This window comes from Cydia splendana, chromosome 7, assembly GCF_910591565.1.
Source record: "Cydia splendana chromosome 7, ilCydSple1.2, whole genome shotgun sequence".
NCBI classification, from domain to species: domain Eukaryota; kingdom Metazoa; phylum Arthropoda; class Insecta; order Lepidoptera; family Tortricidae; genus Cydia; species Cydia splendana.
In genome coordinates, this window is record NC_085966.1 from 12344778 (window position 1) to 12372763 (window position 27986).

The 27986-nt window shown below is 38.2% G+C and overlaps 1 protein-coding gene and 1 long non-coding RNA gene across 2 annotated transcripts in view; one reads left to right on the forward strand and one right to left on the reverse strand.

Moving 5' to 3' along the window:
• LOC134792184 (uncharacterized) overlaps window positions 1-27986 on the reverse strand; it is a 596557-nt gene that overhangs the window by 387006 nt on the left and 181565 nt on the right. The window lies entirely within an intron of this gene.
• Window positions 35-27985, forward strand: LOC134792168 (aldehyde dehydrogenase X, mitochondrial-like). The gene is made up of 11 exons (XM_063763403.1): window positions 35-155; window positions 1367-1471; window positions 9062-9329; window positions 9857-9973; window positions 10117-10304; window positions 20562-20664; window positions 21475-21659; window positions 22088-22252; window positions 23820-23977; window positions 26871-26945; window positions 27874-27985. The coding sequence occupies exons 1-11, from the start codon at window positions 129-131 to the stop codon at window positions 27941-27943; spliced, it is 1461 nt and encodes a 486-aa protein (XP_063619473.1). The 5' UTR covers window positions 35-128; the 3' UTR covers window positions 27944-27985.

Genomic DNA, 27986 nt, shown 5'->3' on the forward strand with positions numbered 1-27986 from the left:
TGTGAGACGGATAGAGTTCGTTCGGCGTCAATAATATCATTATTTACATAGAGATAAGTCGATTCGGTTGCATTCTTTATGCAGCAACATTATAAACCATTTAGTGAACCGTTCAGCTTGTTATAAATATGGCGCCTGAGATCAAATATACAAAGGTAAGTTTTTAATTTTTAATGAACTATATTTATAGTTAGGTAGTTTTGACTGTAACATAGCTGTTTTTCTAGATTATTCCTCAAGTTCGAGAACAAGTAATTGTAGCGTGCCAGCTTTCTAGGTTCTGAATAATAGTCCTCCCAGGTGCCAACTTTCCCAGTCAGCTCTTCTTTAGTAGGTACCAATACCTTTTAAAACTGTTTTGATTAACTTTTTTATAATTAGGTATTTTTAAACGCTATTTTTGAAAATAAAACCTAATACCACAGTCATACCACAGTGCATAAAAACATGTAGGTAACAATGAAACAAATACCTACATATATATTTGGGTAAATAAATAGGTACCTACTAGATTTTGGAAAAAGTTAAATGTTCACAACAACATGGTGCGAAATTACCTAATACCTACTCTACTTGAGAATATCGGTTTTTAACCCATTCAGCGCTAATCACGACACGTTGTAGTTTTGCCTCTACGAAGAATTTTCGCTACATACCGGGAAATCCATGTTATCGGCTACGGCGTAGCGCCACGACGGTAGTTCAGCGGTGAAATATAATAAAAAAATATTTAATAAAAGGTAGGTAGTCGCTTTCGTTATTATATAGGACCGTTTATTATAATCATGAGACGTTGATATGAATATTTTCATCAAAATCATAAAAAAACTGTTTGAAATGAATCGTTTCTTTTTCGGACAGTCTTATTAAACGAGATAGAATGTGCTTAATTTTTTTGCGATATTTATTATTTTATTAGATCTCTAGCACCTACCCTGTATTTCCTTTCTTCTGCTTCCTAATTACAGTTTGTATAGGTATTTATATGAAATTGTAAGTATTTTGGGATACCGTTTAATTAAAACCTTAGGTCTAGAGCTAGCCAACGTTGTCCGGTTAATAGCAGGTGCTATTTGGGGTTGTGTTTGTAGTAGCGAGACGATATCTACGAATAACGGTATATTGCAACCTTTTTTTTAAACAGTGTAACCAGGGTGCGTAGCCAGCATGCCAAACGTTTACTACTGTCACTGTCGAACTAGTTAATATGGAAGAGTGATAGAGAGACACAAAGCGTTTCGCTGTAGTAGCGCAAGCGATTGTCACCTTGGCTAGGCATCATGTTTACAAAACATTAAGCAATTTATTTATATAACTTGCGCTAGCACCACAAATTAACTAATGAACTAATCTCTTAATGCATCAGCTGTTCATCAATAATGAGTGGGTAGACGCTTGCAGCGGCTACACTTTCGCCGCCTACGCCCCTCACGATGGCTCCGTCATAGCTCAAGTCGCCGAAGGAGATAAGGTAGGTATTTCATTAGAAGTTTATTCTTAAAACCTGCAGGTACAGATAACATTTTTTTCAAACGTGGAAAGTATTGAAAAGCTTTTAGGCTCATAATCCTAGACATTAAACACGCCGCACACGCTTGATTTTTCATTATATTAATGCACTCATGCGGTAATGCAGCGGTCGGTCGGCAACCTTTTAGCAGCCAAGGGCCAATAGTAGTTAACGGAGGTGACGCGGGCTGTACTTTGTTAATATTTATGACTTTATGAGACACTAGCTGTGCCCGCGGCTCCGCCCGCGTGTAATTCGGTCTGTGTCAGTAAGCGGCTAATTTCTAATCCTAATTTCTCTTCCTCTCCCCTGGAGGCGGAACTTGAAGTAAAGTTGACATATGGATATGCTAGAGGACTGAAGTCCAGATAAAATATTTTACAATTAGTTTTATTGAGTGGTACCCAGACCACTAAATAAAACTACACTCCAAAATCAATAGTTTTATTCGCCCTTATTCAAATTTTACACGTGATTTAAACTTAGAGAATATAACCAAACGGAGTGGTCATTAACAGGCGTTCCCATCTGTCGAAAATAGGCGGCCAATGGTCAACCGACGTTTATCTGACATGGCTATGTTTACGTTACGTAGGTACACATTTGATGTGCCCCTCCCCCGCAAAAAACGCCAGACTATTTTGTACCGAAAATTATAGACATGGCGTCTCCGTTGGTTATATTCTCTAAGGATTTAAACGACAGAGTAGTATGTGAATATCGGACGATACAGTAAGGTATAGCGAAGCGGCCTGCCTGGCTAGAGCGCCACTTACCGTGGTCTTCTTCAGACTCCTGAGGAAGACCACGTGCCCCTTGTAACCTCAATACGTTGCGAAACTTTTGCGAATGATTCGATTTTTTTTCGGGAAGGCATGGTAATGCGTATAAAATGCGAGTCCCAAATCGTTTGACTCCGCAAACGACCAGTCGGCCGGATTAAGATATTTTGATGCCCTAAGTATTTCTAGACCATGGTGCCCCCTCTCCTCAGGGTCCTCTCCTAGGCTCATCAAGATTACATTGAATTTTTTTGGTAAATTGACTGACGTTCATTGCCGCATTAGAGCTGAGAATGGAAATCAGTCACATCATTTTATCACGAAAATTGACAGTGCCGTAGCAGTAACGTTGCAACAGAGTACCTAATCCTGCTGCAGGCGCCACCCAAATGTCACCTTTATCATATCTTAGAAAGTTATTGAAAACGCGAGCGAAGCGAGCGCGAAAATTTTTCGATAGAAAAACGCAATTTGATAGACAGTTGTACATTTTTACTTTTAGTATGGAAATCAGTCACATCATTTTATCACGAAAATTGAGAGTGCTGCAGTAGTAACGTTGCAGCAGAGTAATGCTGCTGCAGTCCCACCCGAATGTCACCTTTATTATATCTTAGAAAGTTATTGAAAACGCGAGCGCAGCGAGCGCGAAAATTTTTCGATATAAAAAAACGCAATTCGATAGACAGTTGTACATTTTTACTTTTAATACGGAAATCAGTCACATCATTTTATCACGAAAATTGACAGTGCCGCAGCAGTAACGTTGCAACAGAGTACCTAATGCTGCTGCAGTCGCCACCCAAATGTCAACTTTATCATAAACATGTTAGAATGTAATTGAAATCGCGAGCGAAGCGAGCGCGAAAATTTTTCGATAATTTTTGGTGCCCCCTAGACATGGTGCCCTAAGCAAGTGCTTATTTTGCTTAAAAGGGTTAATCCGGCACTGCAAATGACAGAGGTCAATGGTTTTTTTTTCAAAGTACCCACCTTCGTGGCCATTATTAAGTGCTTAAGGAGGCGATACATATATGAATATGGATTTGATATGGATGCGATATAATTACGATTAGGTATAATAGACCGGGAGATAGTGACACATTTTACTGGGTCATTTGTACCAGTATGGCGGTTCGTCAGGGGTCTAAGCATGTAATGAAGGAAAGAAAATGCTATGACCATAGCGCTGGTACCGGCGGCCCAATCGCGTGGGCGTTAGTCGAACGTGTCGGATAAAATACGAGTGTCGAACGATTTGTTCCACAAATATCCTCGTATTTTCCGATAGTCCATAAAAAAGAAGTAGGCGGTAGCGTAATGCCATACTTCTCCGGTGTGACTTACAGCCCGCCATACTGAAGCGAACACGTTAATTAAAAAAAAACAATTCAACCATTTGTGCCAAGCTAATTTTTGCACAGGTGATCATCGTCGAGCAGCCATTCATGGACATCACCATGCCATACTCTTCGGACGGTTCCAAATGCCCGCCATACCGCCGCAAGGAAATTAAATTTTATTTTTTGCTAAACGATTTGTACCAGTATTGCATTTAAATTTTTGGAGAGTATTTGATAAAATGTGACCGTTATTATAATTGCCATACTTATAGTAGGGGGAAAAAGTGCTGCCATACCTGAAAAACTTATTTAATCGACACGTTTCAAAAATACGACTATACAATACGTAAAATATTTTTTTACAGCATGGCATCATCATATTCTGTTTGATTGGATACAATTATACCTTAAAAAAAATTATTCCGGATTATAACTACGGGGCGGACGACTGTGAGACTTAAGCCAAGACTTAAAAAATAAAAAAAAATTTGACGATTTGTACCAGTATGGCATTTGGATTTTTGGAAATTAGATGATGCAATGTGACCATTATTGTATTTGCCATACTTCCAATAGGGGGAAAAAGGGGCACCATACTTGAAAAAGTTGATATTTCGACGGGTTTTCAAAGTACAAGACATAAAATCATTTGTTACAGTATGGCATAAAATCATTTGTTACAGTATGGCATATTATGTTGTTATTGTATTAAAACGGAATACCAAATGTTGTTTAGACCTGAACTTGACCTGAAGTATTACCAATTCAATACGAACTTTTCTACCTCAAAATAGTTATAATTCAATATTAATTAATGGGACAGCTTTTTAGAAGACTGATTATTTAAAATAAGCATTTAAATATTGTATTTTTAATTAGTAGTAAGTTATTTACTTATGTCCATTCTTCCGCCGATAATATATTTACTATTAATAAAACGTTTCATTTTACTGGCAACACAGTGGTAGATTTGATGTAATTTAATGGTGAATGGAGGTTTACAGCAAGATGAGCCGAGATCTCTATGATTCGAGAAATCGTTCGAGCGGTGGTAGCCGTACAATACTATTCAACATAATATATAGTTATAAGACAAGATTGCCGCCACCTACGTCTTTGAAATTTTAGATTTATATTCGGTAAAACTTAAACTTTCAGGAAAAATTAGTGCCATACTGGTACAAATCGTCAAAAATACGAATAAAATCTTACAATTTAAAAAAAATATTGTGCACATTTGCCACCTCCTACAGGTATGGCATTATGAGATTTTTATTTATGATCACACAGAAAGTGTTGAAAAAAAAATTCAAGATGGTACAAATCGATTAGCAATAAAAAAAAATTAACTCCCTTGCGGCGGTATGGCGGGCATTTGGAACCATCCGAAAAGTATGGCATGGTGATGTCCATGAATGGCTGCTCGACGATGATCACCTGTGCAAAAATTAGCTTGGCACAAATGGTTGAATTGTTTTTTTTTAATTAACGTGTTCGCCTCAGTATGGCGGGCTGTAAGTCACACCGGAGAAGTATGGCATTACGCTACCGCCTACTTCTTTTTTATGGACTATCGGAAAATACGAGGATATTTGTGGAACAAATCGTTCGACACTCGTATTTTATCCGACACGTTCGACTAACGCCCACGCGATTGGGCCGCCGGTACCAGCGCTATGGTCATAGCATTTTCTTTCCTTCATTACATGCTTAAACCCCTGACGAACCGCCATACTGGTACAAATGACCCAGTAAAATGTGTCACTATCTCCCGGTCTATAATTCATGACGGAGAAAATAAATAATTTTATGCAATTATACGCGTGTTGATATGTGTGTTTATTTTACCACTACGTAACTATGTAAACCCATTTTTAGTTTGCTTGGTTACTTAATGTTTACTCAGCTCCCAAAAAGATGGCACTGTGCAATGAGGGGCAATTAATTTACTGACGTTTAATTTTGTTGTATTATTAAATCAACACAATTATTTAATTAAATTTGTTGATATCCGTACGATTGATTGAAATTTTAGAAGAGGGGTCTTTTAAACTTAGAGTTAATTTGGAAAAATCCTTCCTCGGCTTATTTATGTCACATCGTATTAAATTCAGCGCCATCTGTTAGTTTACCAGGGTACTCTATAGTGTTAGCACATATTTGAAAAAAGTTTGCCCCTCCTTCCTAAGTAGCGCCATACGATTCACGGGCAAACTTAAGTCAATCGAGTTTTGGGGCTACCCCCCCTTTTAGGGGTAGAATTTTTATAGCCTATAACCTGGCCGGGGATTTTCTCGACAGATTAGTAAAGTTTTCATCAAAATCCGTTCAGCCGTTTTCACGTGATGCGCGTTCAAATAAACAGACAAACAGATAAACAGATAAACAGACAAACAGACAAAAATTCTAAAAACTGTTGGAACGTGTTCTGTTATCAATTCTAAGTATCCCCAGCCAACTTTTTTTCAAATATCTTCCATGTACAGACTTTCGACCCTCTTCAGCTTTATTATATGTATATATATAGATATAGATAGATTTTCGTTTGTCACTATTACATACAAAATAGCCAAGGCGCCTCTCGGGCCGCAAGTGACAGTTTCGCGAGCCGCATGCGGCCCGCGGGCCGCAGGTTGCCGACCGCAGCGGTAATTAATGATAATCCGATCGAGTTAAAATTGTAAGATTGTAACTAATCGCTAATAATATATGGAGACGGAGCCTTCTTTATTTGGTCGAGTACCTAGCTTGTACAACAATGGTCTAAGAGCTCTAGGGAAATAGGTTTGCAATTTATAGAGCAACGAAATCCCTCTAGTTAGTGTGCCATCATATTTATCATCTATCATTACTTATTAATCCGGGCGCCTGGCAGCTGTTCAGCGGTGGGTGTGACAGTGGTTGGCCAACAAAGGAGTTGTAAAAACAATTGAAGGTGTGCAATTTATAGAGGGGACTGAAAACCCGGAGGGGACCCGTTTTCACCGTTTGGGTAACGAAACACGATAAAATTTGACCCAGTAAATGAGATGAATTGGCACTTTTTCGCGCATCTAGGACATTATCTGGCACTACTTTTCCCCCAATTACAACGCCTGGCAATGTTATATTCGAATTAAATACATAATTAGCTATTATATCACACCAAACTCAGAGCTCTATAAATTGTACACCTTCAATTTATTTGACACCTCTCACACCCACCGCTGAACAGCTGCCAGGCGCCCGAATTAATAAATAATGATAGTATGGCACACTAACTAGAGGCATTTCGTTGCTCTATAAATTGCAAACCTATTTCCGTAGCTCTCCGTCTACAAGGATTGGTGGGCGTGACGCGGAATATTAATTTTGCAAGTGCAACGAAGATATTTAAGTTAGTAGACTTTCTCCGATACGTATAAATTGTTTGGAGTTAATTAATTTTGTTTAAAGGTATACAGATAGAAACGGATTTCGCTTCAGGATTTTATTTATGAAACTCATAAAATTACTCTCGCTAACTTAAGAGGGATGTACAGCACGTGATTGTTTTTGACCATACAAAAAGAGAAAACGTTTTTCTACCTCTAAATATATTCCATTCTCCTTGATTTTTTTGTACGAGTATGTTATTGACACAATGAAAAACAAGGTTTATAGGTTTTCCTTTTTTCAAAATTTGCAATAATATTGTTTTTATTTAAAAAAAGTGATATCTATACAGGGTGATTCACGAGACGTGAGCAGGACTAATCCTGCACACTCAGTAACTGATAATTGATCGATCACCGTCGTATTCAGGTGAATAAACCACACTTTTTCCTATTTTTTAACTTTTTGGTGAGGGCAAATTTAATTCTCTACAATCATGGTCACCCTACAAGACCTAATTAATAAACATAAAACCTCTTTAACCGTAGGCAGCATTTTGATTACCGAAGAAAATAAACTGTCAAACTTGAGTAAGATAAGAGTTTTCAAAAGTTACCAGACCGTGATGACACTGATGACATTTAATTTGACACAGAATATCGGTAGTTTAGTATTCTCATTTTAGGGTGACCATGCATGTTGTAAATAAATTAATAACTTTTTTTTTAATACGACTAGAAAATTTACGTTAACCTCACTAATACTGATACGAAACAGTTGCTTATAATTTACGTAATGCGCTGTGTTAGTCCTGCTCACGTCTCCTGAATCATCCTGTATACCTAGAATATACAGGGTGATTCATGAGACGTGAGAAGGACTAATCTTGCACACTCAGTAACTGATAATTGATCGATCACCGTCGTATTTAGGTGAAACAACCACACTTTTTCAAATTTTGTAACTTTATGGTGAGAGCAAATTTAATTCTCTACAATCATGGTCACCCTACAAGACCTAAATAATAAACATAAAACCTCTTAACCGTAATGACAGCATTTTGATTACGAAGAAAATAAACTGTCAAACTTGAGTGAGATACGAGTTTTCAAAAGTAACCAGATCGTGATGACAGTGATGACATTCAATTTGACACAGAATATCGGTAGTTTAGTATTCTAATTTTAGGGTGACCATGCATGTCGTAAATAAATTAATAACTTTTTTTTTCAACACGATACGAAACAGTTGCTTATAATTTACGTAATGCGCAGTGTTAGTCCTGCTCACGTCTCCTGAATCATCCTGTATTATGCTGAAGCGATCGACATCAAAATCAAAGTGATATGTTAAGATAATCTTAATGAGATTTAGTTAGTGGAAAATATTTTCTCCCGTAATGGAAATTGTATGAAAAAAGTCTATCTAAGAAGAAAAACTTGTCGCACTAGATCCATTTTGGAACTATCGACTGGATTTATAGAGAATGATTGCCCTTTAGTAGCTATACTAGAACTAGAACATATACACAGCGAGCTGCAAATTTGCATGGACACATTCCAATGGTATGTATTTATTCATAAAGAGGCGTATGTACGACGTAAACCCGTCGGTGATGATTGATGATTTGTAACGGGATAGCTTTTTGAGTAATCTCTTGCGGTTTTCCTGATGAAAGGGTTTTAAAGACGAGAGGCAAGCAAACAGCAAACTTTGCTGTGTAATAAATTACGGAATATTTCACCATGTACTAATTAAAAATAAGCCATAAATCTAGTCAACGTTAATATTTTATCACGGGGCGTGGAAAAAATATTCAAAATGTTAGTTGAATTGCGTCTGTCTCTAAAATGTATGATTGGGGATGTATCCACAAAAATATAATCACACAATTTCACAATAATACTACTTAGTTCTACTTTAGCCTCTACTACCTATATCGCTCCTACTCGTAGTATTATTATGGAATCTTTCGCTCCACAAGTAACTCATAAAATTAGTACTAGAAATCAGAGTGAACTTTGCTTTCCTGTTGCACTAATAAGTATTATTAGCATAACCTTTTCATGTAGGCTGACATCGACTTGGCGGTAACCGCGGCGAAGGCTGCCTTCCACCGTGACTCAAAATGGCGTTTGCTGGACGCCTCTGCTCGTGGCAGGCTGCTCAACAAGTTCGCGGACCTCATACAACGCGACGCGCATTACCTCGGCGAGCTAGAGTCGTACAACAACGGGATGAACATTCGCATGGCGTTCGGTATTGTGCAGAAAGGCGTTAATGGAGCGCGCTATGCTGCCAGCTTGGCGGATAAGATCCAGGGTGATACTATTCCTGCAGGTGGAAATATCACTTCACTATCTCTGTATGTGTCTGTATGTTCGCGATAAAGTCAAAAACTATTGAACAGATTTTCATGCGGTTTTCACCTAGCATTGTAGTGACTCTTGAGGAAGGTTTAGGTGTATAATTTGGTAAGGTTTTGTGTATACAGGTAAATTGCTCTACCCTTGCGAAGCCTATATTGGCGCTTGAGTGACAAATACTTGTAGTGATAGGGCCACGTATGAAATACCTTGTGCTCAGTGAATAAATATGATCCATATTCTACCTAATTTAGGTACACGTGGCAGTCGAGCATTCAAAAATGCCGTAATGTTACAAATAAATAAATATGAATAATATGACGTCATGGACTTACATTCTGACCCAAATTATAATAAAGAGTAGGTAATCATAGTTTACAGTTTAGACTCATCTAACCTTGTATTATATTTATGTTGAAAGATCATCAATATAATGGCATTGTTAGAAGCAGTTATCACTTGAAATTGCGTCCCTCCATTTCACTTAATATTTTTTTTCAGATGGTGATCTATTTTCGTATACCCTGAAACAGCCCGTTGGAGTTTGTGGTTTAATCTTGCCGTGGAATGCTCCTATATTAATGTTTGTAAACAAAGTCTGCACAGCGTTGGCTGCAGGTAAATATAATAAAACTTTTTAAATCAAAAGTACCCTACCTAATAAACTCTAGAGGTCGTTTGCAGAATGATTGTAAATAATGACTGATTTTATTATTATTTATTTCAAATTGGCCTCCTTGTGGTTAAAATGACTGTTTCAGGTTGCACAGTAGTAGTAAAACCAGCAGAGCAGACTCCTCTAACCTCCCTAGCCTTAATGGCTCTACTGAAGGAAGCAGGCGTCCCCGCAGGCGTCGTCAATGTGGTGACTGGCTTCGGTCCCGACGCTGGTGCCGCGCTAACCCATCACCCTGATGTTGCTAAAATTTCCTTTACGGGGTCTCTTGAGGTTCGTACTATACTTTTTTGTGGCGGATTTGCCTTAAGGCCAAGTAGACCCGGGCCTAGAGCGGCCAAATATTAGGGCCGACAGTCTACCTATATGATGATGGGTCCTGAGAAAGGGGCGGCTAGTACTTACTTCAGGGCCTGGGGCTAGGGCGGCCAATACTGCAAATACGCCACTGACTTTATTGTTTTGTTATTCATAAAATGCCAAGGTGTAGAATTTAGATCAGATTTTTTGTCGAGACGTATGTTCTTGTTAACACGGGAGTTTTGTTTTGACCGTCACCGAGGTCGGACGCGTCCCGGGAAGGTTTTTCAATGGTGTACGGTGCAATACCATTTTGTCGCCAGATGTGCGGGCCGGACCGTGTTTCTTTTTTTTATTTAACTGACCGCGCGGGTTTGTTTTGTTTCGGTTTCAATTCTATTAAAATATCTTATCCCGAGATTCCCGAGAAATGCCGGTTTGACGTATATTGATTTAAAAACGTGTAAAATCCCTGGGCATACGCCGAAGTTAAACCTCAGCGAAGTCAAGACAAGAGTACAAGTTACCTGGTGAGAGCTTTCCATTTTACCTCTAAATAACATGCTCATGTGGTTCGAGTCTGCATAATTGCATATGTTTGTTTTTAGCAGGTAGTAGAAGCAGAGTTTGAACTATGTTGAGTACCTACAGTATGCTGTCTTTCAACGAGAAAATGTAGATAACTATCTTTACCCTTGCCCAAAAACAGGCAACTATTAGTCTACCGAAAGACGCAGATTTATAAACGAACTCTATGTTAATTTCGTCGTTACAATACCATCCCAATTTTATTCTAAATTAACGATTTATAGGGCTCTCACGAGGCACGAGGGACGCTGCATATCTGGGACAAGCTCGGTGGGTTCAGTACACAAATTATTTTCCTTCGCACAAGTTTGCTTGGTGGAAGTTGTTACTTTAGATACTGTCGTGGCGGTCTCATGTGCGTGTATATAGCGGCAACCTTATTTTATTCCTACCTACTCGTACTTGACTGGGTTAGGATAGAGGTCATTGAGTAAGAAATATGTTTACGCCTGAAGGTGGCTGCAACAAGGGAAAGAAGGGACCTCTTACGGATCTCAATGTTCAACGAGTGTGGAGCATATTGGGCGATTGTAAAGGGTTGTAAAAGGCGAGCAAAATACGGAAGAGAGTCGGCTCAAACAAACGAATCAAAATACAAAGCCCCGCAAAAGTCAAAGCGGTCACCGCTTAAAGGGACTTACTTAGCCCATCAGTCCCATCACAACATGTGGAGTTGCAATAAATGCAAAAAAAGGGTACGCGGCGCGGCTACTTTCACCACGCCGGGGCGCAAGGAATATAATAGAGATGCTGGTAGAGACTTCAAATAATACCAAACAATTGTTTTATAATATCGATACGAGTTGCAAACAAAGAGATACCAAGTATGGTATAGTAAATGGATAAGATAGGTACCGGAACGGGAAGAGGGTGTCATGGGTCTTTAGCCCTAACTACCAAATCACATTCTTTAACAGTCAATCCAAGTGAAACTCTATTAACATATTTTTCTGTAGTTTTTATTGAATTCGTGTTTTTTAAATTAAAGTGATAGTGCAAGTTTCTTATGCTCGAAGTAAATTTGTATGTTGGTGTGCAAACTCTATGTGTTTTTGCGGTTTTCTTGTGCTAGAAGTGTCTGTGTTGTGCAGTGCTAAAATCCAATTTTGTATATCCTAGCGTGCCCTAGCGTGATTAAACTACTGTCGACATCTGGCGGCTTAGCACGGTCGCGTTTTTGTCCCTTGTCACCATGCCTGTCACGTTCAAACAAGTATGTAAGTGCGAAAGGGACGCGCATGGTGATAGTCGATAGAAATGGAACCGTGCTGAGCCCGCTGATGCTGTAATTGTCTAAAATAATGTAAAAAATTTAATGTGTTAATTGCTAAAAAGTTGAAAGTGTTGAGTGCGTGTGTATACTCTTTATTATTATTTTACATTAAGTTTATTGTGTCGAGTGCTATTAATGCATTCACTGCCAGTGGCCTAGGAACAAACTTGTATGACGGTGGACGCACATGTGAATGGATCAACATGGCAGACGACAAAGGCGATTTCATCAAAGCAGCAGGAGAAATATATCAACTGGACGAAACCGACAGCGAATCAGACGAAGAAGAACCAACACCTCGAATCGACGAGCAAACGACACCTCAAGACGACATCGACCCTACTTGATACAAGATATCTCGAAGACCGAAGCGGAAACGACGAGCAGCATGTCACCAACGCTCTCCTTCGACGACACAACCTACCCCTCCTACATTCCAATATTGGCTTGAGGCTGCATAGCCGGCTGATTCTATTCCTCTCCTATCCCAGAGCGTGTCACTCCTCACAAATTTCGTCCCCTGGTATGCCGGTTAGACCGGAGCGGGCATGTCCCCGGCTGGGTGTGGCGCATTCTTGTCTTGTCTTGTCTTGTCTTGTCTTGAGACGTATGTTCTTGTTAACACAGATAAACTTTAAAAGTTTGTACATTCAATCGTACCTAATTCTTAACATTGTTATGAATTAAGATTGAGTGTAGATCGATTGATATTGCACGGGATGAAAACGCTGGCAACTCATCGATTTAGGAAGTCTGTAAAATATCAAGATAGATACCGTCTAGACTAACTTTGCGCCGATTTGAATAGAACAACGCGAGGAAGTGTCACAGTAAATTAAGCCTAGAAACAGATGAATTTTTCCACTTTTAATTAGTAGTTAGTAAGAAGTTTAATAGCATCATTCGCAGGCGTTTCTGCTTGATACAAAATTAATTTTGTCATAGTAAATGTCATATTTTCATGGAAATTTGACATTAATAATGACATTACTACACTTTGTCATTGCAAATGGCATTCAGAGTTAGCTTGGTCCGACTCTGCCGCCTTCGAAGTACCTATAAAGTAATATAGTAGATTGTTAACTACTGCCTATATAAATATAATATAAAACTAGTGCCTATGTCAAATCATGGGATTAGTTGTCAAGCGGACCCCAGGCTCCCATGAACCGTGGTAAAATGCCGGGATAACGCGAGGAAGAGGAAGAGAGTAGATTGTTAACCAAGGGATGAATGGCACTCATTTCTGCCGAGGTGTGAGAGCGCCAATAGTCCGAGGCTGAAATGATGCCTTTCACCCGAGTTAAACAGTCTACTTTTCATTTCGAATACGAGGAAAGTAAAATGCATGTGTTTTTTAAAAGCAGGACTAAGTAAATAAGTATATATTTTTATAGTATTTTTTAGGGTACTTTCAATTAACAACTTAGGCAAAAGTATCGTTATTTATGGAATGGGAAGTCAAATATCAGAATGGAAATTGTCTGACAAATCCATTTATACCCAAATTTCAATTGCTTATTGTAAAAAAAATTATAAAATCGTACTTGAAAGCTAAACATTTTCTGCACACCTTTTAGAACAACAATGACCCTCTTCCAGAGCATGAGAAATGAAAAGTATATTGGTGTACAATAAAGAGTATTTGTATTGTATTGTACACGGAGAAAAAAATCTAGTGTTCTTTACCAGAATATTGTAAATTTCCCTTGATTTTATTGTATTATATGTGACAACTAGACTTTTTTTACACATTAATAGAAAATTCTAGTTCTTTAAAACATCATTTCTAGTTCCTATTACCCACATACCTAGTATCGTAGAAAATAAATTTTGTGTAGTATACAAAACCTATCTGTAGCCATCATTATAGGACAGGGTAGAGTTTATCAGATATTTCATTAGTGTTCACCAGATTTTTTATTAGTTTTAAGTATAATTTTAGCTGACTGAAATAATCAACAATTTCTGTTTACTATATGCAGTATTGGAGAATACCAGATTTATGTTTGTGTTAAATATAATTGTTGTGGCATGAAATAAACAGTATGTTCTGTTTACTATATATATTGTAGAGTTTAACGGGTTTTATATTTGTGTTCAGTAAATCATTATTGCGGACTGAAATTGTAATATACTGTCGAGTGAAACAGAGTTAGGTTAAATATCTTAGGTGAGTCTTCGCTTTAACATGCTTTTGTTGCGACGAAGACTTACCTAAGGTGTTGTCACGTAAATATTTCACGTACATTTACTATAGTTTGGGAAATTGGCCGGCAAAGTTTCACAACCTTTAAACGTCCTGTCATACCATTCGTCAGTCACGTCGTTAGGATTCACTTGGTCCACGGCGTCAACCTTCATGAGCCTGGACAGCGCATCAGGTACGACATTGTCGGAGCCCTTCCTGTGCTCAATATCAAAATCAAATTGAGACAGTCTGCAACCCCAACGTGCCAACCTGCCCGATGGATTTTCCAGGTTCATGAACCACTTTAGTGACGCGTGATCCGTAATCACCTTAAACCGACGCGAGCCTAAATATGCTTGGAACTTCTCAACCGAAAACAAAACCGCAAGAGCCTCTCTTTCCGTCGCGCTGTAATTACGTTCACACTTGTTCAGAGAACGACTAACGTACGCAATAGGATGCTCCTGGCCATCAATAGTCTGTGAGAGCATGCCACCTACGCCATATGAAGATGCATCAGCGTGTACCGAGAAAACTTTGCTAAAGTCTGGAACCGCCAGAATCGGAGCTGTCACTAATGCATTCTTCAAGGTGTTGAAAGCGTTATCGGCCTCAACAGACCATTGAAAAGCCGGGGCGTTCTTCCCCTTTGAAGTTAATTTATTTAAAGGCGCTGCTATACTTGCGAAGTTCCTTATAAACCGACGGTGCCAAGAGCACATGCCCAAAAACGTCTTTACTTCACGAGAAGTCGTGGGTATGGGAAAGTTCAAAACGGCTGAAACCTTCTCTGGGTCAGTTCTTAAACCTAATTCATCAACGACATGACCCAAGTACTTAATGGACTGTCTAAAGAACTTTGACTTGCCGAAATTTATCGTTAAATTAGCCATTTTCAACTTTTCCAACACACGGTTCAAAAGAAGCAGATGTGTCTGAAAATCTGACGAACATATGACAATATCGTCCACGTAACAGAACACCATACCATTCTCTATGTCACTGGTTATGTTGTGGTCGATGAGTTTATCCATGAGCCGTTGTTGTCGCGCACTCGCGCCACACAACCCAAAAGGCATGACTTTAAATTTAAATAACCCACGACCAGGGACACAGAAACTAGTTTTCTCCTGCGAACTTTCATTTAGCGGTACTTGCCAAAACGACGAGCTCAAATCAATGGTCGACAGGTACCGTGCTTCCTTTAAGCTATCTAAAATTTGCGGAATGTATGGCATGGAATACGAGTCGCCCTTTGATACTGCATTTAGTTTCCTACAGTCTAAGCAAAACCGCCAGTCCCCATTTGGCTTCTTCACTAAAAGTGCCGGGTTGTTCCAGGGACTTTCGCACGGAGTAACAACATCTAACTTCAACATCCGGTCTAATTCGGAACTTAAAGCTGCACGCTTCTCAGGAGAGAGCGGATACTGTCGCGTTCTAATAGGCTGGGCATCGCCAGTGTCAATTACGTGTTCGACTAACGACGTCCTACCTAATCCTTTTTCCTCGAACGAGATATCCTTGAACTTCCCTACCACTGAGTCGGCTAGTTCTTGTTGTGCTGAAGTTAAATTGTCGTATGCCTGAATGGTATTCACCGGATTTACTGAAATACTGGACAAACTTAAATAATTGTTTGGTCTTTCTATGTAGTCGATGCTGTCAAATAATTCTGGCGCTAAATTAAATGCGCGCCAGAAATCCACGCCTAAAATAACGTCCGAGACAATACTGGGCACAACATAAAACTGAATAACCTTTGTAACATTTTTGAATGTTACCGGAACAAAAATGTACCCCAGTGACTGGACTACGACGCCATTTGCAACGCTACATGTATTAGACTCCATTCGTTGGAGCTCAAATCCAAACTTAATAAAATCTTTATAAGACTGCCGTCCTAAAATTGAAACTGCAGCTCCTGAGTCTGCCAAACCGTAAATGTCAAAATTACACACCTTAAGTTTCAAATATGGCCGAATGTCACCTTCCCTAGGTGCGAAGAGAATCGTAGCAATCGAATTATAACTTAAGAATTTTTTCATTGAAGCACTCAATTTATCCGGAAAAATATTGCTACAATTCGGCCCTATTCGTTTTTTGTCTGTGAAACGGAACGTATTTCCGCGCTTTGACTTTGACGTTTACGATCTGTCTGTGTTGTCTGTGACTGCCGGTTCGGACAATTCCTCGCTATATGATCTTTTGTACCACATGAATAACAAATAATCTCGCCTTTAGATGGTTTAGCCCTGCATCTCTTAAAATCATGCGCAGTGCCACCGCATTTATAGCAAGTAGGAACCGCGGCAGAGTTCTGTGCATGTGTGGATTGCGTGGACGAGCGTTGAACGTTCCTAACAGCGTTACTTTGTTGCCCACTCGATTTCGCTTGCGCTGGCGACCTACTAAATGTTTGTGAACGCTTGCTACTACTAACATCTACTGCGTTCACCTGTTTGGACTTGGCTTTATATGCGAAATCACTACTAAGTGTGTGAGCCGAACTAGACTTGTTGGGCTCAACAAAATACTGCGTACGCTGTGATGCCTGCTCTAATTTCCTACAACAATCCTTCAGCTCGGCTATACAATCAACCTTTACTAATGCCAGTTGTTGTGAGAAGCTAGGCCTAATGTTATTCATCAAAATCTGCAACTTTTCCTCCTCCGGCAATGGATTCTTCAAGCGACCAAAAAGACAAGACATAATTGCAAAATAAATGTGCACTGGCTCTTCTAAACCCTGTGTTCTTGCAAGAATCTCACACCTTAGGCGAAAATCAAAGTTTGCAGGCTCAAACTCATCTAATAAAATGGTTTTTAAGTCATTCCAAGAAGAAACTTGTTCCTTTATACCTCTGTACCAAAGCAAACCCTGATCAACAAACAATTGAGCTGCCGAGTTAAACAAAACCACATCTGACACACCATAAGCCAACTTGAGTTCATCGACACGCTCTAGGAAAGACCTCGGATCCGTGTTACCATTAAACTTGACTCCCCATTTAGCCACATTTTTGTCTCCGGAGCAGTGAACTTGCAGCTCCCTAGTAGGGACTGCCTGTGAAACCTGAGTCACTGCTGCCACACTGTCGCTAGAGCTGCTGCCTGCCTGCCCTATACTGTCCAACTGTGCTAACAAAGCGTCAAGCCTATTTGTGAATTCAATCTTCTGAGCCAACTTCCCCGGATCTTCATCCACCTGAACCCGCAGAAGCCTGAAGTACAAATGACTACCCAAAGCCTTCGACCTGTTTCCGGAGTATCTATCCTTCAACTGAACAAACTTAGCTACTAAGGATGACAAATCATTTAATTTATCAGAAATAACTTTCAATTCTGACTCCGGGTTCAAATCTGTATCCAAAATCTCATCTGGCCGACACTCACCTACCAAATCCCTCAACTGTTTCCTAAGCCCCACGTTGGGCGCCAAATTGTCACGTAAATATTCCTAGCCCGGCTGTGGGCTTTCCCTGAGGAAACTCACGGACAATTAAAGTTACTAAATTAAATAAAAACTCAATCTTACCAAAAGCTCAAGCAGGTGCTAAACTTATTTCCATCAACTATTCAGGGCAATAAAGGACATGAAAGAAAGTTAGTTTTTGTGACACATCATTTATTACTAATTCGAACACGGGCAGTTATTCTACATGTAAATCATTAAGCTAGCATAAGCACCTTATTTTAATAATGTCAGACGACAGAGCTGGGTCGTGCCAGAAATGGTTCTAAAATGATTTACAAGCAGACCTATCTAAATTTGTTAGTCTCTAAATTATCATTTGCCATCACATATGATTCTACTAAATTCTTTAACTTTAAATTTTGAAATGCTTCTAGGACGGAAGGAAAGCGTACACCAACCTCATAACAATGTTCCACCAGTTCAAGCCCGACGTGTAATCCTCCGCTGTGCCGGAGCTGATTTGCTGCAGCGGGAATCTGACCCGACACCGCAGAGCAACGCCGAAGGACTAAGGTCTCAGTTTGAAGGTGACGTCACCTCCATCCAGCAGAAGAGCGAAATTCTTATGGCGAACTGCTCACCAGACACACTTGAAGTTTTAGGAATATGGACAGACTTCCATACTCTGATATGCGAACTGATTTCACATACGTAGTAACATAAAAACGAAAACCCCAGTCAGCTGAAAGAAACAATTCAAGATTAATAACTAGAAGCATGTGCTCTGCTAACCTAAGAGACATTATATGATCTAAGTTTCTCACCAGCTGGAAATTCCTAGAGTGGACTCATCTCGCAGCTCTGATACTCCCTCCCACCACATTGTTTTACCAGCAGACTGGAAACAAAGCGAAATGGTCAAACAAAGATTCAACAAGGAGTTGCACCTGAGGACATCCATATATTATCATATTCTACTTACTGTTTGTGGCAAAATAACAACAGCATGAGCTCCCTAGCTCATGGATGCAGCGGCTACTGCATAACCAAGCCTCTGATCGATGCTACCAGAGCATGATGTACTTCGCTTCACTGTTCTATGTATAAAAGATGCCCATCCAGGGCGAAAACCAGCCAGGAAATGATCTCAAACCATTCTGTCTCTGGGATGACACAATCAAAATAACAGTAACTAATGAAATTCATGGAATAATTTTATATGCAAGTATAACCCAAAGAAATAAATCATATTCAATTATTTGAATATATTTCAACCTATTTTGTATTTATAAATTAAGTTTCTGATTTAAATATTTATTAATATTATTCCATAAATTTAGGATTTAATTTGAAGTAGCAACACCATCAGCTTCAATTTGTTTCCTATTGGCTGAATGCCCGTCATGTATATTGTTGCTACATCAAAGACTTCCTTGCCATAGAACAAAACTACACTATATTCGAGACAATCCTAAAAACGTTAAACTGAACTAACCATACAAAGTGCCGTGTCACAGTGTTTAACATTATTCTGTTTAACTCGGCAGTAAGTACCTACATTGGCTTAGTCCGCAATAATGATGTTTGTGGTATAGGTGTAGTGGCCTGAAACATAAACAGAAAAATCTCAATCCTAAATAATTACTATGAGTAAAGTAAAAACAAACTTTTTTTTTTAATTCGTTTTAATTTTAGTAGTACATAACATAAATTATCGGCCACAATTTTAGTGAGCGTATGGCAAATATAACACAGAGATAATTTTGGTAGCAAACACAACACACAAACAGAACACTCCAATATAACCTTATCACTATTAGCAACACATGTATAAATTTTCAATTAAACCGCTATCCGCTTCGTCCGCCTTTGTTCACTACACACAGACACTTTTATTTGCTAAAACCGGTGATCTAAACAGGAATGCAACCTGATTCATTTATTATTGGCGACACTTGAAATGAACTCTGTCCGGACTTCGGTGAAAATGACATAATGTTCTGGGCGCTGCGGGCGGCGGCGCAGGGGTGCGGGGGGCCGCAGTTAGCTCATATCGTGGACTGAACAGTTTTTCGTTACAGGCAAATAATATTTTGTTTAGTGTGCAATAATATTGTAATGCCAACAATTTTTATTGTTGCTGGAACCACTCTTTATTGTTATCATTAAAAAGAGTATGTTAGACAACAGAGAACGTATCTAGTTATGTGTAAAAATATTCATAGTAGGTAATCAAGAAATTTCGAGTAAGTAATAGGTATTAAAAATCCGCTAACAGGTACGAGAAAATCTAGTACCTATAAATGAATTACATAAGGTGGACCTTAAACAAAGATTTTGTAATACACACTTTTATTATTGGTGTGTTAAACTAGATGATGGTGAACCGAATTAATAAATATTGTAAACATCGCAATTATTGTAAAGTGTTGTATGCTAAATGCATATTTTACTCTGTTACTATTAGATTGTTACCAAAACGATTAGTGTACTAGAATAGTTTAACTAGAATATTCTAATATTGTCCAAAATACGAGTCTATTAAACATGGCTGAAATCTGTTTTCCTACACTAGAATCATAACTACTATACAATCTGGTAATATTGTTAAATATTTTTTTCTCCGTGTATATTTTCCCCAGATTTGTTACTGGACTATTTTATTTTTTTATAAATGACAGACTTACTGTATAATAGGTAAGACGCGTCATACTCTTAACAAAAAAATTCAATAGCTTTACCTAATTAATCTGTATATAGGTTGGCAAGCAAATTCAGCAGGCGGCCGGGAAAGCGAATCTTAAGCGCGTGACACTTGAGCTCGGCGGCAAAAGCCCTCTGGTGATCATGGACGATGCTGACTGTAAGTATGCCTTTATCCTATAATTTATTACCCTGATTCAGCAATTACGGAAAATTAGCAAATTTTAATATTGCTAACATAATTACTTGCGTTAAAGGAGCATGCGATTTATCAACCTTAATTACAAATGCAAGTTGCGGAAAGTTACCAAAATGTTGGAAAAGTTATCCGAAAATTTCACAGAACATGAAGGAAAGTTTCATTTTGGAAATGGATTCGAACTCTTTATGAAAATATGAGGAATATCCGGATATTTTCCATTTTTCCACATTTCGCAATTTTGGGAACTTTCCGATATCAGTAAACACAACTCAAATTTAATTCTATTCACTTAAGGATGACTCACGTTAGTCCGGGCCGGAGTCTCCGGCGCTTAATTTTCTACTGACAGGTGACCGGTGATCACGTGATGCTTTCCATAGAAAACGCTGGAAGCTCCGGCCTGGTCCCGGCCCGGTCTAACGTAAGTCATCCTTAAATTGAAAAAGGTGCTAAAAATTTAATTTAATTTCTCGTTCCTTGGCCCTTTGCAATCAAATGAAATTGACGCCTTAAAATTGACTCCCCACCCAGTCTCCCACCTTAGCAATACCCACGCCGAAGGAAACAACAGAAAAACGTATTTCCATTTTCAGGTAAAATGTGTATTTGAAATGTGTCAAAGAGAATTGAAGTGAACGAATTCTGTATTGATTAAGACGGCTGCAATTTCATGACCTGTCCAAATTCAATGTGTATGGAATTGCGTCCTTGAAAATTAAAGATATAGATAAATTATGTGTTTTCAAATATTGCAATTGTTCCTTTTAGTAAAGTTGGCGGTAACTTGGGCCGCGCATGGCGTCTTCGGTAACCAGGGACAAATGTGTTTCGCCGCGTCTAGGACGTTTGTTCAGTCAGGCATATACGACACGTTTGTAAAGAAGGCCGTGGAGTTTGCGAGGAATATTAAAATTGGCAACCCGTCTGACCCTGACGTCGATCATGGCCCGCAGGTACAAACTCATTTCAATACTTTTTAAATACTTTAACAGAACAGTATAAGATTTACATAACGAAAAGAGCTTTGTTATGTATTTCGTGTCTTTAGGTGGAAATCTCCCACTAGTTTAATAACAGTTCAACAAACATTGCAAAGAAGAGGAACTAAAATATACTGATTCTGTGAATGCTAGGTTTTCACTTAAGTATGTGTCAAAACATACAAACATTAACAAATGTTGGTGAACTGAAATATCTAAGGATAGAATGAGGTGCGTGTATAAATATTTGCAAGGCTTCTCCAACCATCATGTTGCGTTCATCTGACCTTACCTCAAATATTTTCTATTCTTTTCTGTCGGACTTTTCATCGAACTGGAATCACTTTACCGTAAATTTATAAATTCCCTTTAAAGATACGCTTTTCTTACTTTAACTTAAGGTTGACGGTGAGATCATGAACAGAGTTCTCGCCTACATCGAAAAGGGAAAGCAAGAGGGTGCGAGATTGCTGACTGGTGGAAACCGGATCGGCACAACCGGGTACTATATCGAGCCTACAGTGTTCGCTGACGTTGAGGACCACATGACCATAGCTAAAGAAGAGGTAACATAATATATGACCCGCAGTCAAACTGTATACACAGTTCTGCAGCAAACTGTTGTATATTATAACCATTATTTAATAAACAAATCGACATTTAATCAGAATGGACTAACATAGCCATCCAAAAGACAGATACAGACCACCTCATGCATGGAATATGTGCTGAAAGAGAAGTCACATTACACTTAACGCAAAACCAACTGGCGACTGAGATCATAATGCTATCTCCTTTACCCTTGTTCAGATTAATCAAGAGTGAAAGAGGTGGCATTATGACCTGACTCGCCACTTAGTTTTGCGGCAAGTATAATGGATTGCATCTCGTAAACATTATTTGACAATAATGCCAACGTTACAATATGTCAATACGGTAACTTGTGTGAGATTTCCCTGGTTTGATGCTCTCTTTGTGACCGTTTTTTCTCACTAGAGTAACTCCCTATGGTCAACTGTCTAACTGTCTTGCTCGGTGACAAGGGTCAGTTATGTTTAGCAAAAAGTAACAATACTCTTCGGGTTAAATGTATGTATATAGTTCTGTGGTCTCATGGGAACCCTTTCACAGCGGTCAGACGTACCTAGTAGCACAGAATAAATAATAGTACTAGGTACAGAAGACTCACTCTCTAACAAAACGCGTCTGTTACGATCAGCACAGATATGGCCGCTAGGTGGCGACAGCGCCACGCGCGGCTTATGGCTTTTCCCAAAATTGGGGCGGAACGGATGTACTAGCTACCTGTAGCAAAGCGACGAAATCGCGGAGTGAGCCACGCCTGCTAGTAGTCCTAGTGCTACCCGATTCAGAGACAAACTTGAAAAGGGCCTCTTTGCATTTTATTTAAAATCGAATTCAGGTAGATAACTGTAGGTTTTTCATGTACTTATGTCTTTCATATTTTCTCAAAGTAAGATTGAGTTATGTCTTGAATAGGTAATAGGTACGTATACCTTAAATAGGCAAATACACAAATAACGGAGATGTCTTCACGAAGGATGACGTTCTATGTATATTGCGATACGCGTCACGTGACACAATATGTAATTGCGTCACTCCGCTAATTGATATTGCGGAGGATCTTGTTCTCGTAACAAACTACATAGTAAAATGTCAAGGCCAGTGAGGCCAATTTGACCTTGAATTCCGTTATCAAAATGATGTCATTTTGTAATCATTAGCGCGTGCATTTCCCTCGTAAATGTTCGTTGATGTATTGGCGGGAGGGAGAACTACCTATCTAAACTAAATCTCCCATTTTTCGGCTGTCACGAATACCTAAGAGTCTTTGAAATATGTACTTATTTTGTAATTTTGGTAATCTGCTTTTTAGATAATTCCACCAAAGTGTCGCTTACTTAACAATTATATGTTAACTTAACGATTATATTTTAAAGACTTCAGAAAATGCTAGGAAGATTTATATATATTTCCTAAATAAGTTTCTTAACTTTATATCAGTGTCAAGCCTAAAATGGATTTTCAAGAATATTCCGAGTTATTAACTACTATTACTATTTTGGCGACTTGTGTGCTTCTATATAAAAAAACTTGTATCTCGTTTTCTAGATTTTTGGGCCAGTACAATGTATCTTCAAATTTGAGACCCTCAAGGAGGTGATTGATCGTGCTAATAACACTAACTATGGCCTTGCATCGGGGATTTTCACGAAGAATATCAATGATGCTTTGCACTTTAGTAAGCACGTGGAGGCCGGAAACGTTTGGTAAGTAACTATTACGGTAGGTAGATATGGGGCTACTTTACCGCACTAGTGCGATAATTACCACATTACGTAACTAGCGGCTCGATTCGGAAAATGAATTAGATTTCTACTAGACTTCAACAAGTTACGATACGGATAATTTAATAGTAGTTTATGTGACTGCTACATAATGAAAGGCATTAAAATACGAGTGTGGGTTTATGAAACGAATGAAATGAGTTTCATAATAGTATCACACGAGTGTTTTAATGCCTAATTATGTACAGTTACATACACTGCTTTATCTACACACATATTATAAATTTTCTATGATATATTCACTAACCTCATATTACAGCCGACATTGGGGCACTTTCCTCTCTGGCGGAACTCGCGGATATGAGATGGCGTCTCCGAAATATCTTTATCGTACATTTTACACGAAACTTTTGTTATAGTTACTTTAAAAACAACAAAACAAATTATTTTTTACTTACAAACTAATTAAAAGATAAACTGTACGTCAAATGGCGGCAAATGAAAACTTTTTTCACGCATGCCACGCATCCGTAGTTTTTTTTTAATTCAAAGACAAACTAGAGTCGGTGTCGATTACCATATCGTCCGATACCAACTTACAAGCGAGATTTGTCAATATTGTATGCAATTGTAATTTGATTTCGAATAAAACGTCATCTCGACTGATATTAGAATAGGGGTCAAATCAAATTGCTTTTTTTTTCAGAGTTGTTCGAAATTTGAATGTCATTACCAAATCGATTTTGATATAGTAATGAAGCTATTACCACATTTTCACAGATAACAAATTTGCTGTAACAAAACAGTTTATCGTAATGTGGGCCATTATTTACGGATTTTGAAGGTATCATAGAGAGTTTATGATATGTGTGTAGATAAAGATATTTGTAAGATAGATATGTCAAATTTGACATTTCCGCGATTCTGGAGGTCCCCTTGAACGATTTCGACAAGTTATGACTTAGATATCCAAGTCACATCTAGTCGATATCTAATGTACTTAGATCTAGTTGATCTCTAAATCGTCACAAGATCTTGTGATTATCTCGAAATCAAGGCCTGTTCACTTCCTAAGAAAGTTATGTCCCCAAATAATTGCGCATGTGTGCGCCTTAATCTTCTATGTGTGCGTTGGCCTCCGGGAAAAAGTTGCGAGTAATAAAAATAAAAACATTTTTCTACAGCAACATTGCTCCCAACTCTGATTTAAATTATCACGAATTTTATACAATATTAATCATAAAACGGGACTTAAAACGCTTAAAACTTAATTACATGCGATTAAGTTTTATAATGAATATTTGCTTCCAACTGTCTTTATCAATGTTCATAAAATATATGGAGGGTAGGTACGTCTACCCACCATAATAAAAAATATATTTGTCAATGACTCTGTCCAACTGCTGTGGTTAAAGTTCATAACGAAAATTTTATTTATTAACTCTTTAAATAATACATACAACGTGTACCGCTACGTACCACTTAAGACTGTAAGTCTGTACCTACATGGATTACAGCAATGCACATAGAAAATGTGCTAAATGCGGAGCAACGGCTGTTGAAGCAGCCAGAGTGAAATTTACAACTTTAGTGGGTTCAGAAGGAACCGAGTCATAACGCATCTGGAAAGCGTATTAATTAACCGTGAAGAAATGTATGAATACAAGTTGGAAATCTGTGTAAAATGCCGTATGTAAAGTGTAGTGTATCTGTGTGTAAAGTGTAATAGGTAGGCATGCCTAATGTTATTTGTATAAAAGGTACTGAAAACTTTGTGAATGCGCTTTATTAATGTCTATTTTTTTATTAAGTTGCCAGTTGCCAGTTTTCAGTGTATATTTTTATATGTAAAACATTTTTTAATAAATAATATATATAATGTTATAAACATAAACATGCCTTTTATTTAAATCAATTGATAATACCACAAACAAGGGGTAATATTTGCATCTTGCATATATTTCGTGATATGAAGATAACAAATATGTTTATCAACAGAATTACTACCTACCAATACCCGCCAGGCTAAACCGGTTGTCAACTTTAGTTCCATTGGTACACAAAGACGGCGCCACTAGTATAAACGTATAAACGGTTGGGGACATTTTTTTGTATGGAGTTACCGTTCTTCTCCTAGTGAGTATTATATTCTTTGCTCGAAATCCGAATAGGCCTGTATGTCGAAAATTTAAAGAGCCATAATATGTAGGTACTATAAAACGTTGTACGATATATGTGCGAATAATTCGCAACTCGTTTCGATTTAATATTTTTCGCACTTGTGTCGTATTTTAATAATTCTTACGCACTAGCGCTTCAGTAATGTAATGAAACAAGAAACCTTTCTACTTTTGAGTTATTTAATAGGAGTTTAAAAAATCTGGCTGGATTATAAATCCAGCAATAAATCACTTTTTTTTTCTGGACATATTTTTAACACATCATTTAATTTAAACTATGTCCACAAATCATATTTACAGTACATATGGTCCTATTTTCCCGCACTAGTGCGTACAATATAGCACTTTTCGTCCGATGTCAAAAGTTTAAGGGGCCATTATGTACTGTAAAACGTTGTACAATTCACGTGCGAATAGGTAATTCGCAACTCGTGTCGATTTAAAACACTCCCTTCGGTCGTGTTTTAATTTATCGCCACTCGTTTCGAATTTCCTCTTTTCCGCACTTGTATCGTAAATAACTATTTCACTGGATAGCTACGAAAAATATAAATTGAAAGATATTTCAGTAAATAAGAAGAATGTATGTCATATCCACTGGTTTGTTTAAAAAAAACATGTTTACGAACGCACTTTGCAATTCATGAGGGAATCGTTATTGTTTTTTTTTTATACAAAATTGCGTTGTTTTTCAGGATTAATACGTATTTGGCGTCTACAGCGCAAACTCCTTTCGGGGGGTTTAAGGACTCTGGAGTAGGGCGTGAAAAGTTAGTACATATTTTTAAATTGACACTTACATATAAAAATACATGTGGAGAAAAAGATCAATGCGAGACAAGCTATAACACTACAATAAACGATAGGTACTCAAATCCGACTATTCGCCATGTCCCGTTAGTCGGGGCAAGTCCTCCCATAGGAGCAACTATGCCTACCTTATACAACCGTAAATGAAGGGTTAGACATCCTTTGGCGATGACCAACTTTTCCCTTTTCTTACTGTAAAGGTGAGGTTGCATCTAAAGTAGGCTCACTATTAACTGAGACCGAAAGTATTTACAAACTTATGAACATTGTTTTCTGATATCAATGTATACCTACAACTATTTATTTTTCTCAAAAATGGACGGCAAAGTCGACTTTGCCGTTTAAAAAATAGGTCGCGAAGCGCGTAGTTTATGGTCAGTCAAAAATTAAAAAGTTAAAAACATTGCAGTCTCGATTTTGGGACTGCAATGTTGCATACAAATTCCATTATTTGTCGAGTTCCAAACTTTTTAAAAGTTGAAATGGCCATATCAAATGAAGGCACAGGCCCATTAAACAGCCAAACAGATGATTAGTACCACGACTATTTAGCTGTCTCAAATAGGTTGGCGTATTTTCGGCAGAAAAATACACTTCTATTTTTTTATTAAAAAAATAAAAAGGCGGCAAAGCTAATTTTTTCAATCGTTTCTACTTTTTTCTGTGAAAATATATACGTAAGAACGTTGCTTTTGTAAAATATTTCTATGATATTTATATTTTTTTGCACCATTTTTGAGAAAAGCACTATATATGACTCGGCTGGAAGGCTACTTGCTGGCTTCGGATTCAATTAAACGGACTCCCAAGGTCGTCCGTTTAAAACGAATCCTCAGCCTGCAAGTAGCTACTTCCGAGCCTCGACAATAATGTACTATTATGTTTCAGAGGAGTAGACTGCGTGGAAGAATATCTGGAAATAAAGACAGTCACAATATCATTGCCGAAAACGTTTTAAGGTTTACTTACTTACCCTAAAATAATATTTTAAAATCAAGAAT

Coding starts and splice junctions, on each gene's coding strand:
- LOC134792168 (XM_063763403.1), top strand. CDS start 129: ATGGCGCCTGAGATCAAATATACAAAG. Junction 10,305..20,561: donor CCTTTACGGGGTCTCTTGAG/GTTCGTACTATA, acceptor ATCTGTATATAG/GTTGGCAAGCAAATTCAGCA. Junction 22,253..23,819: donor TGACCATAGCTAAAGAAGAG/GTAACATAATAT, acceptor CTCGTTTTCTAG/ATTTTTGGGCCAGTACAATG.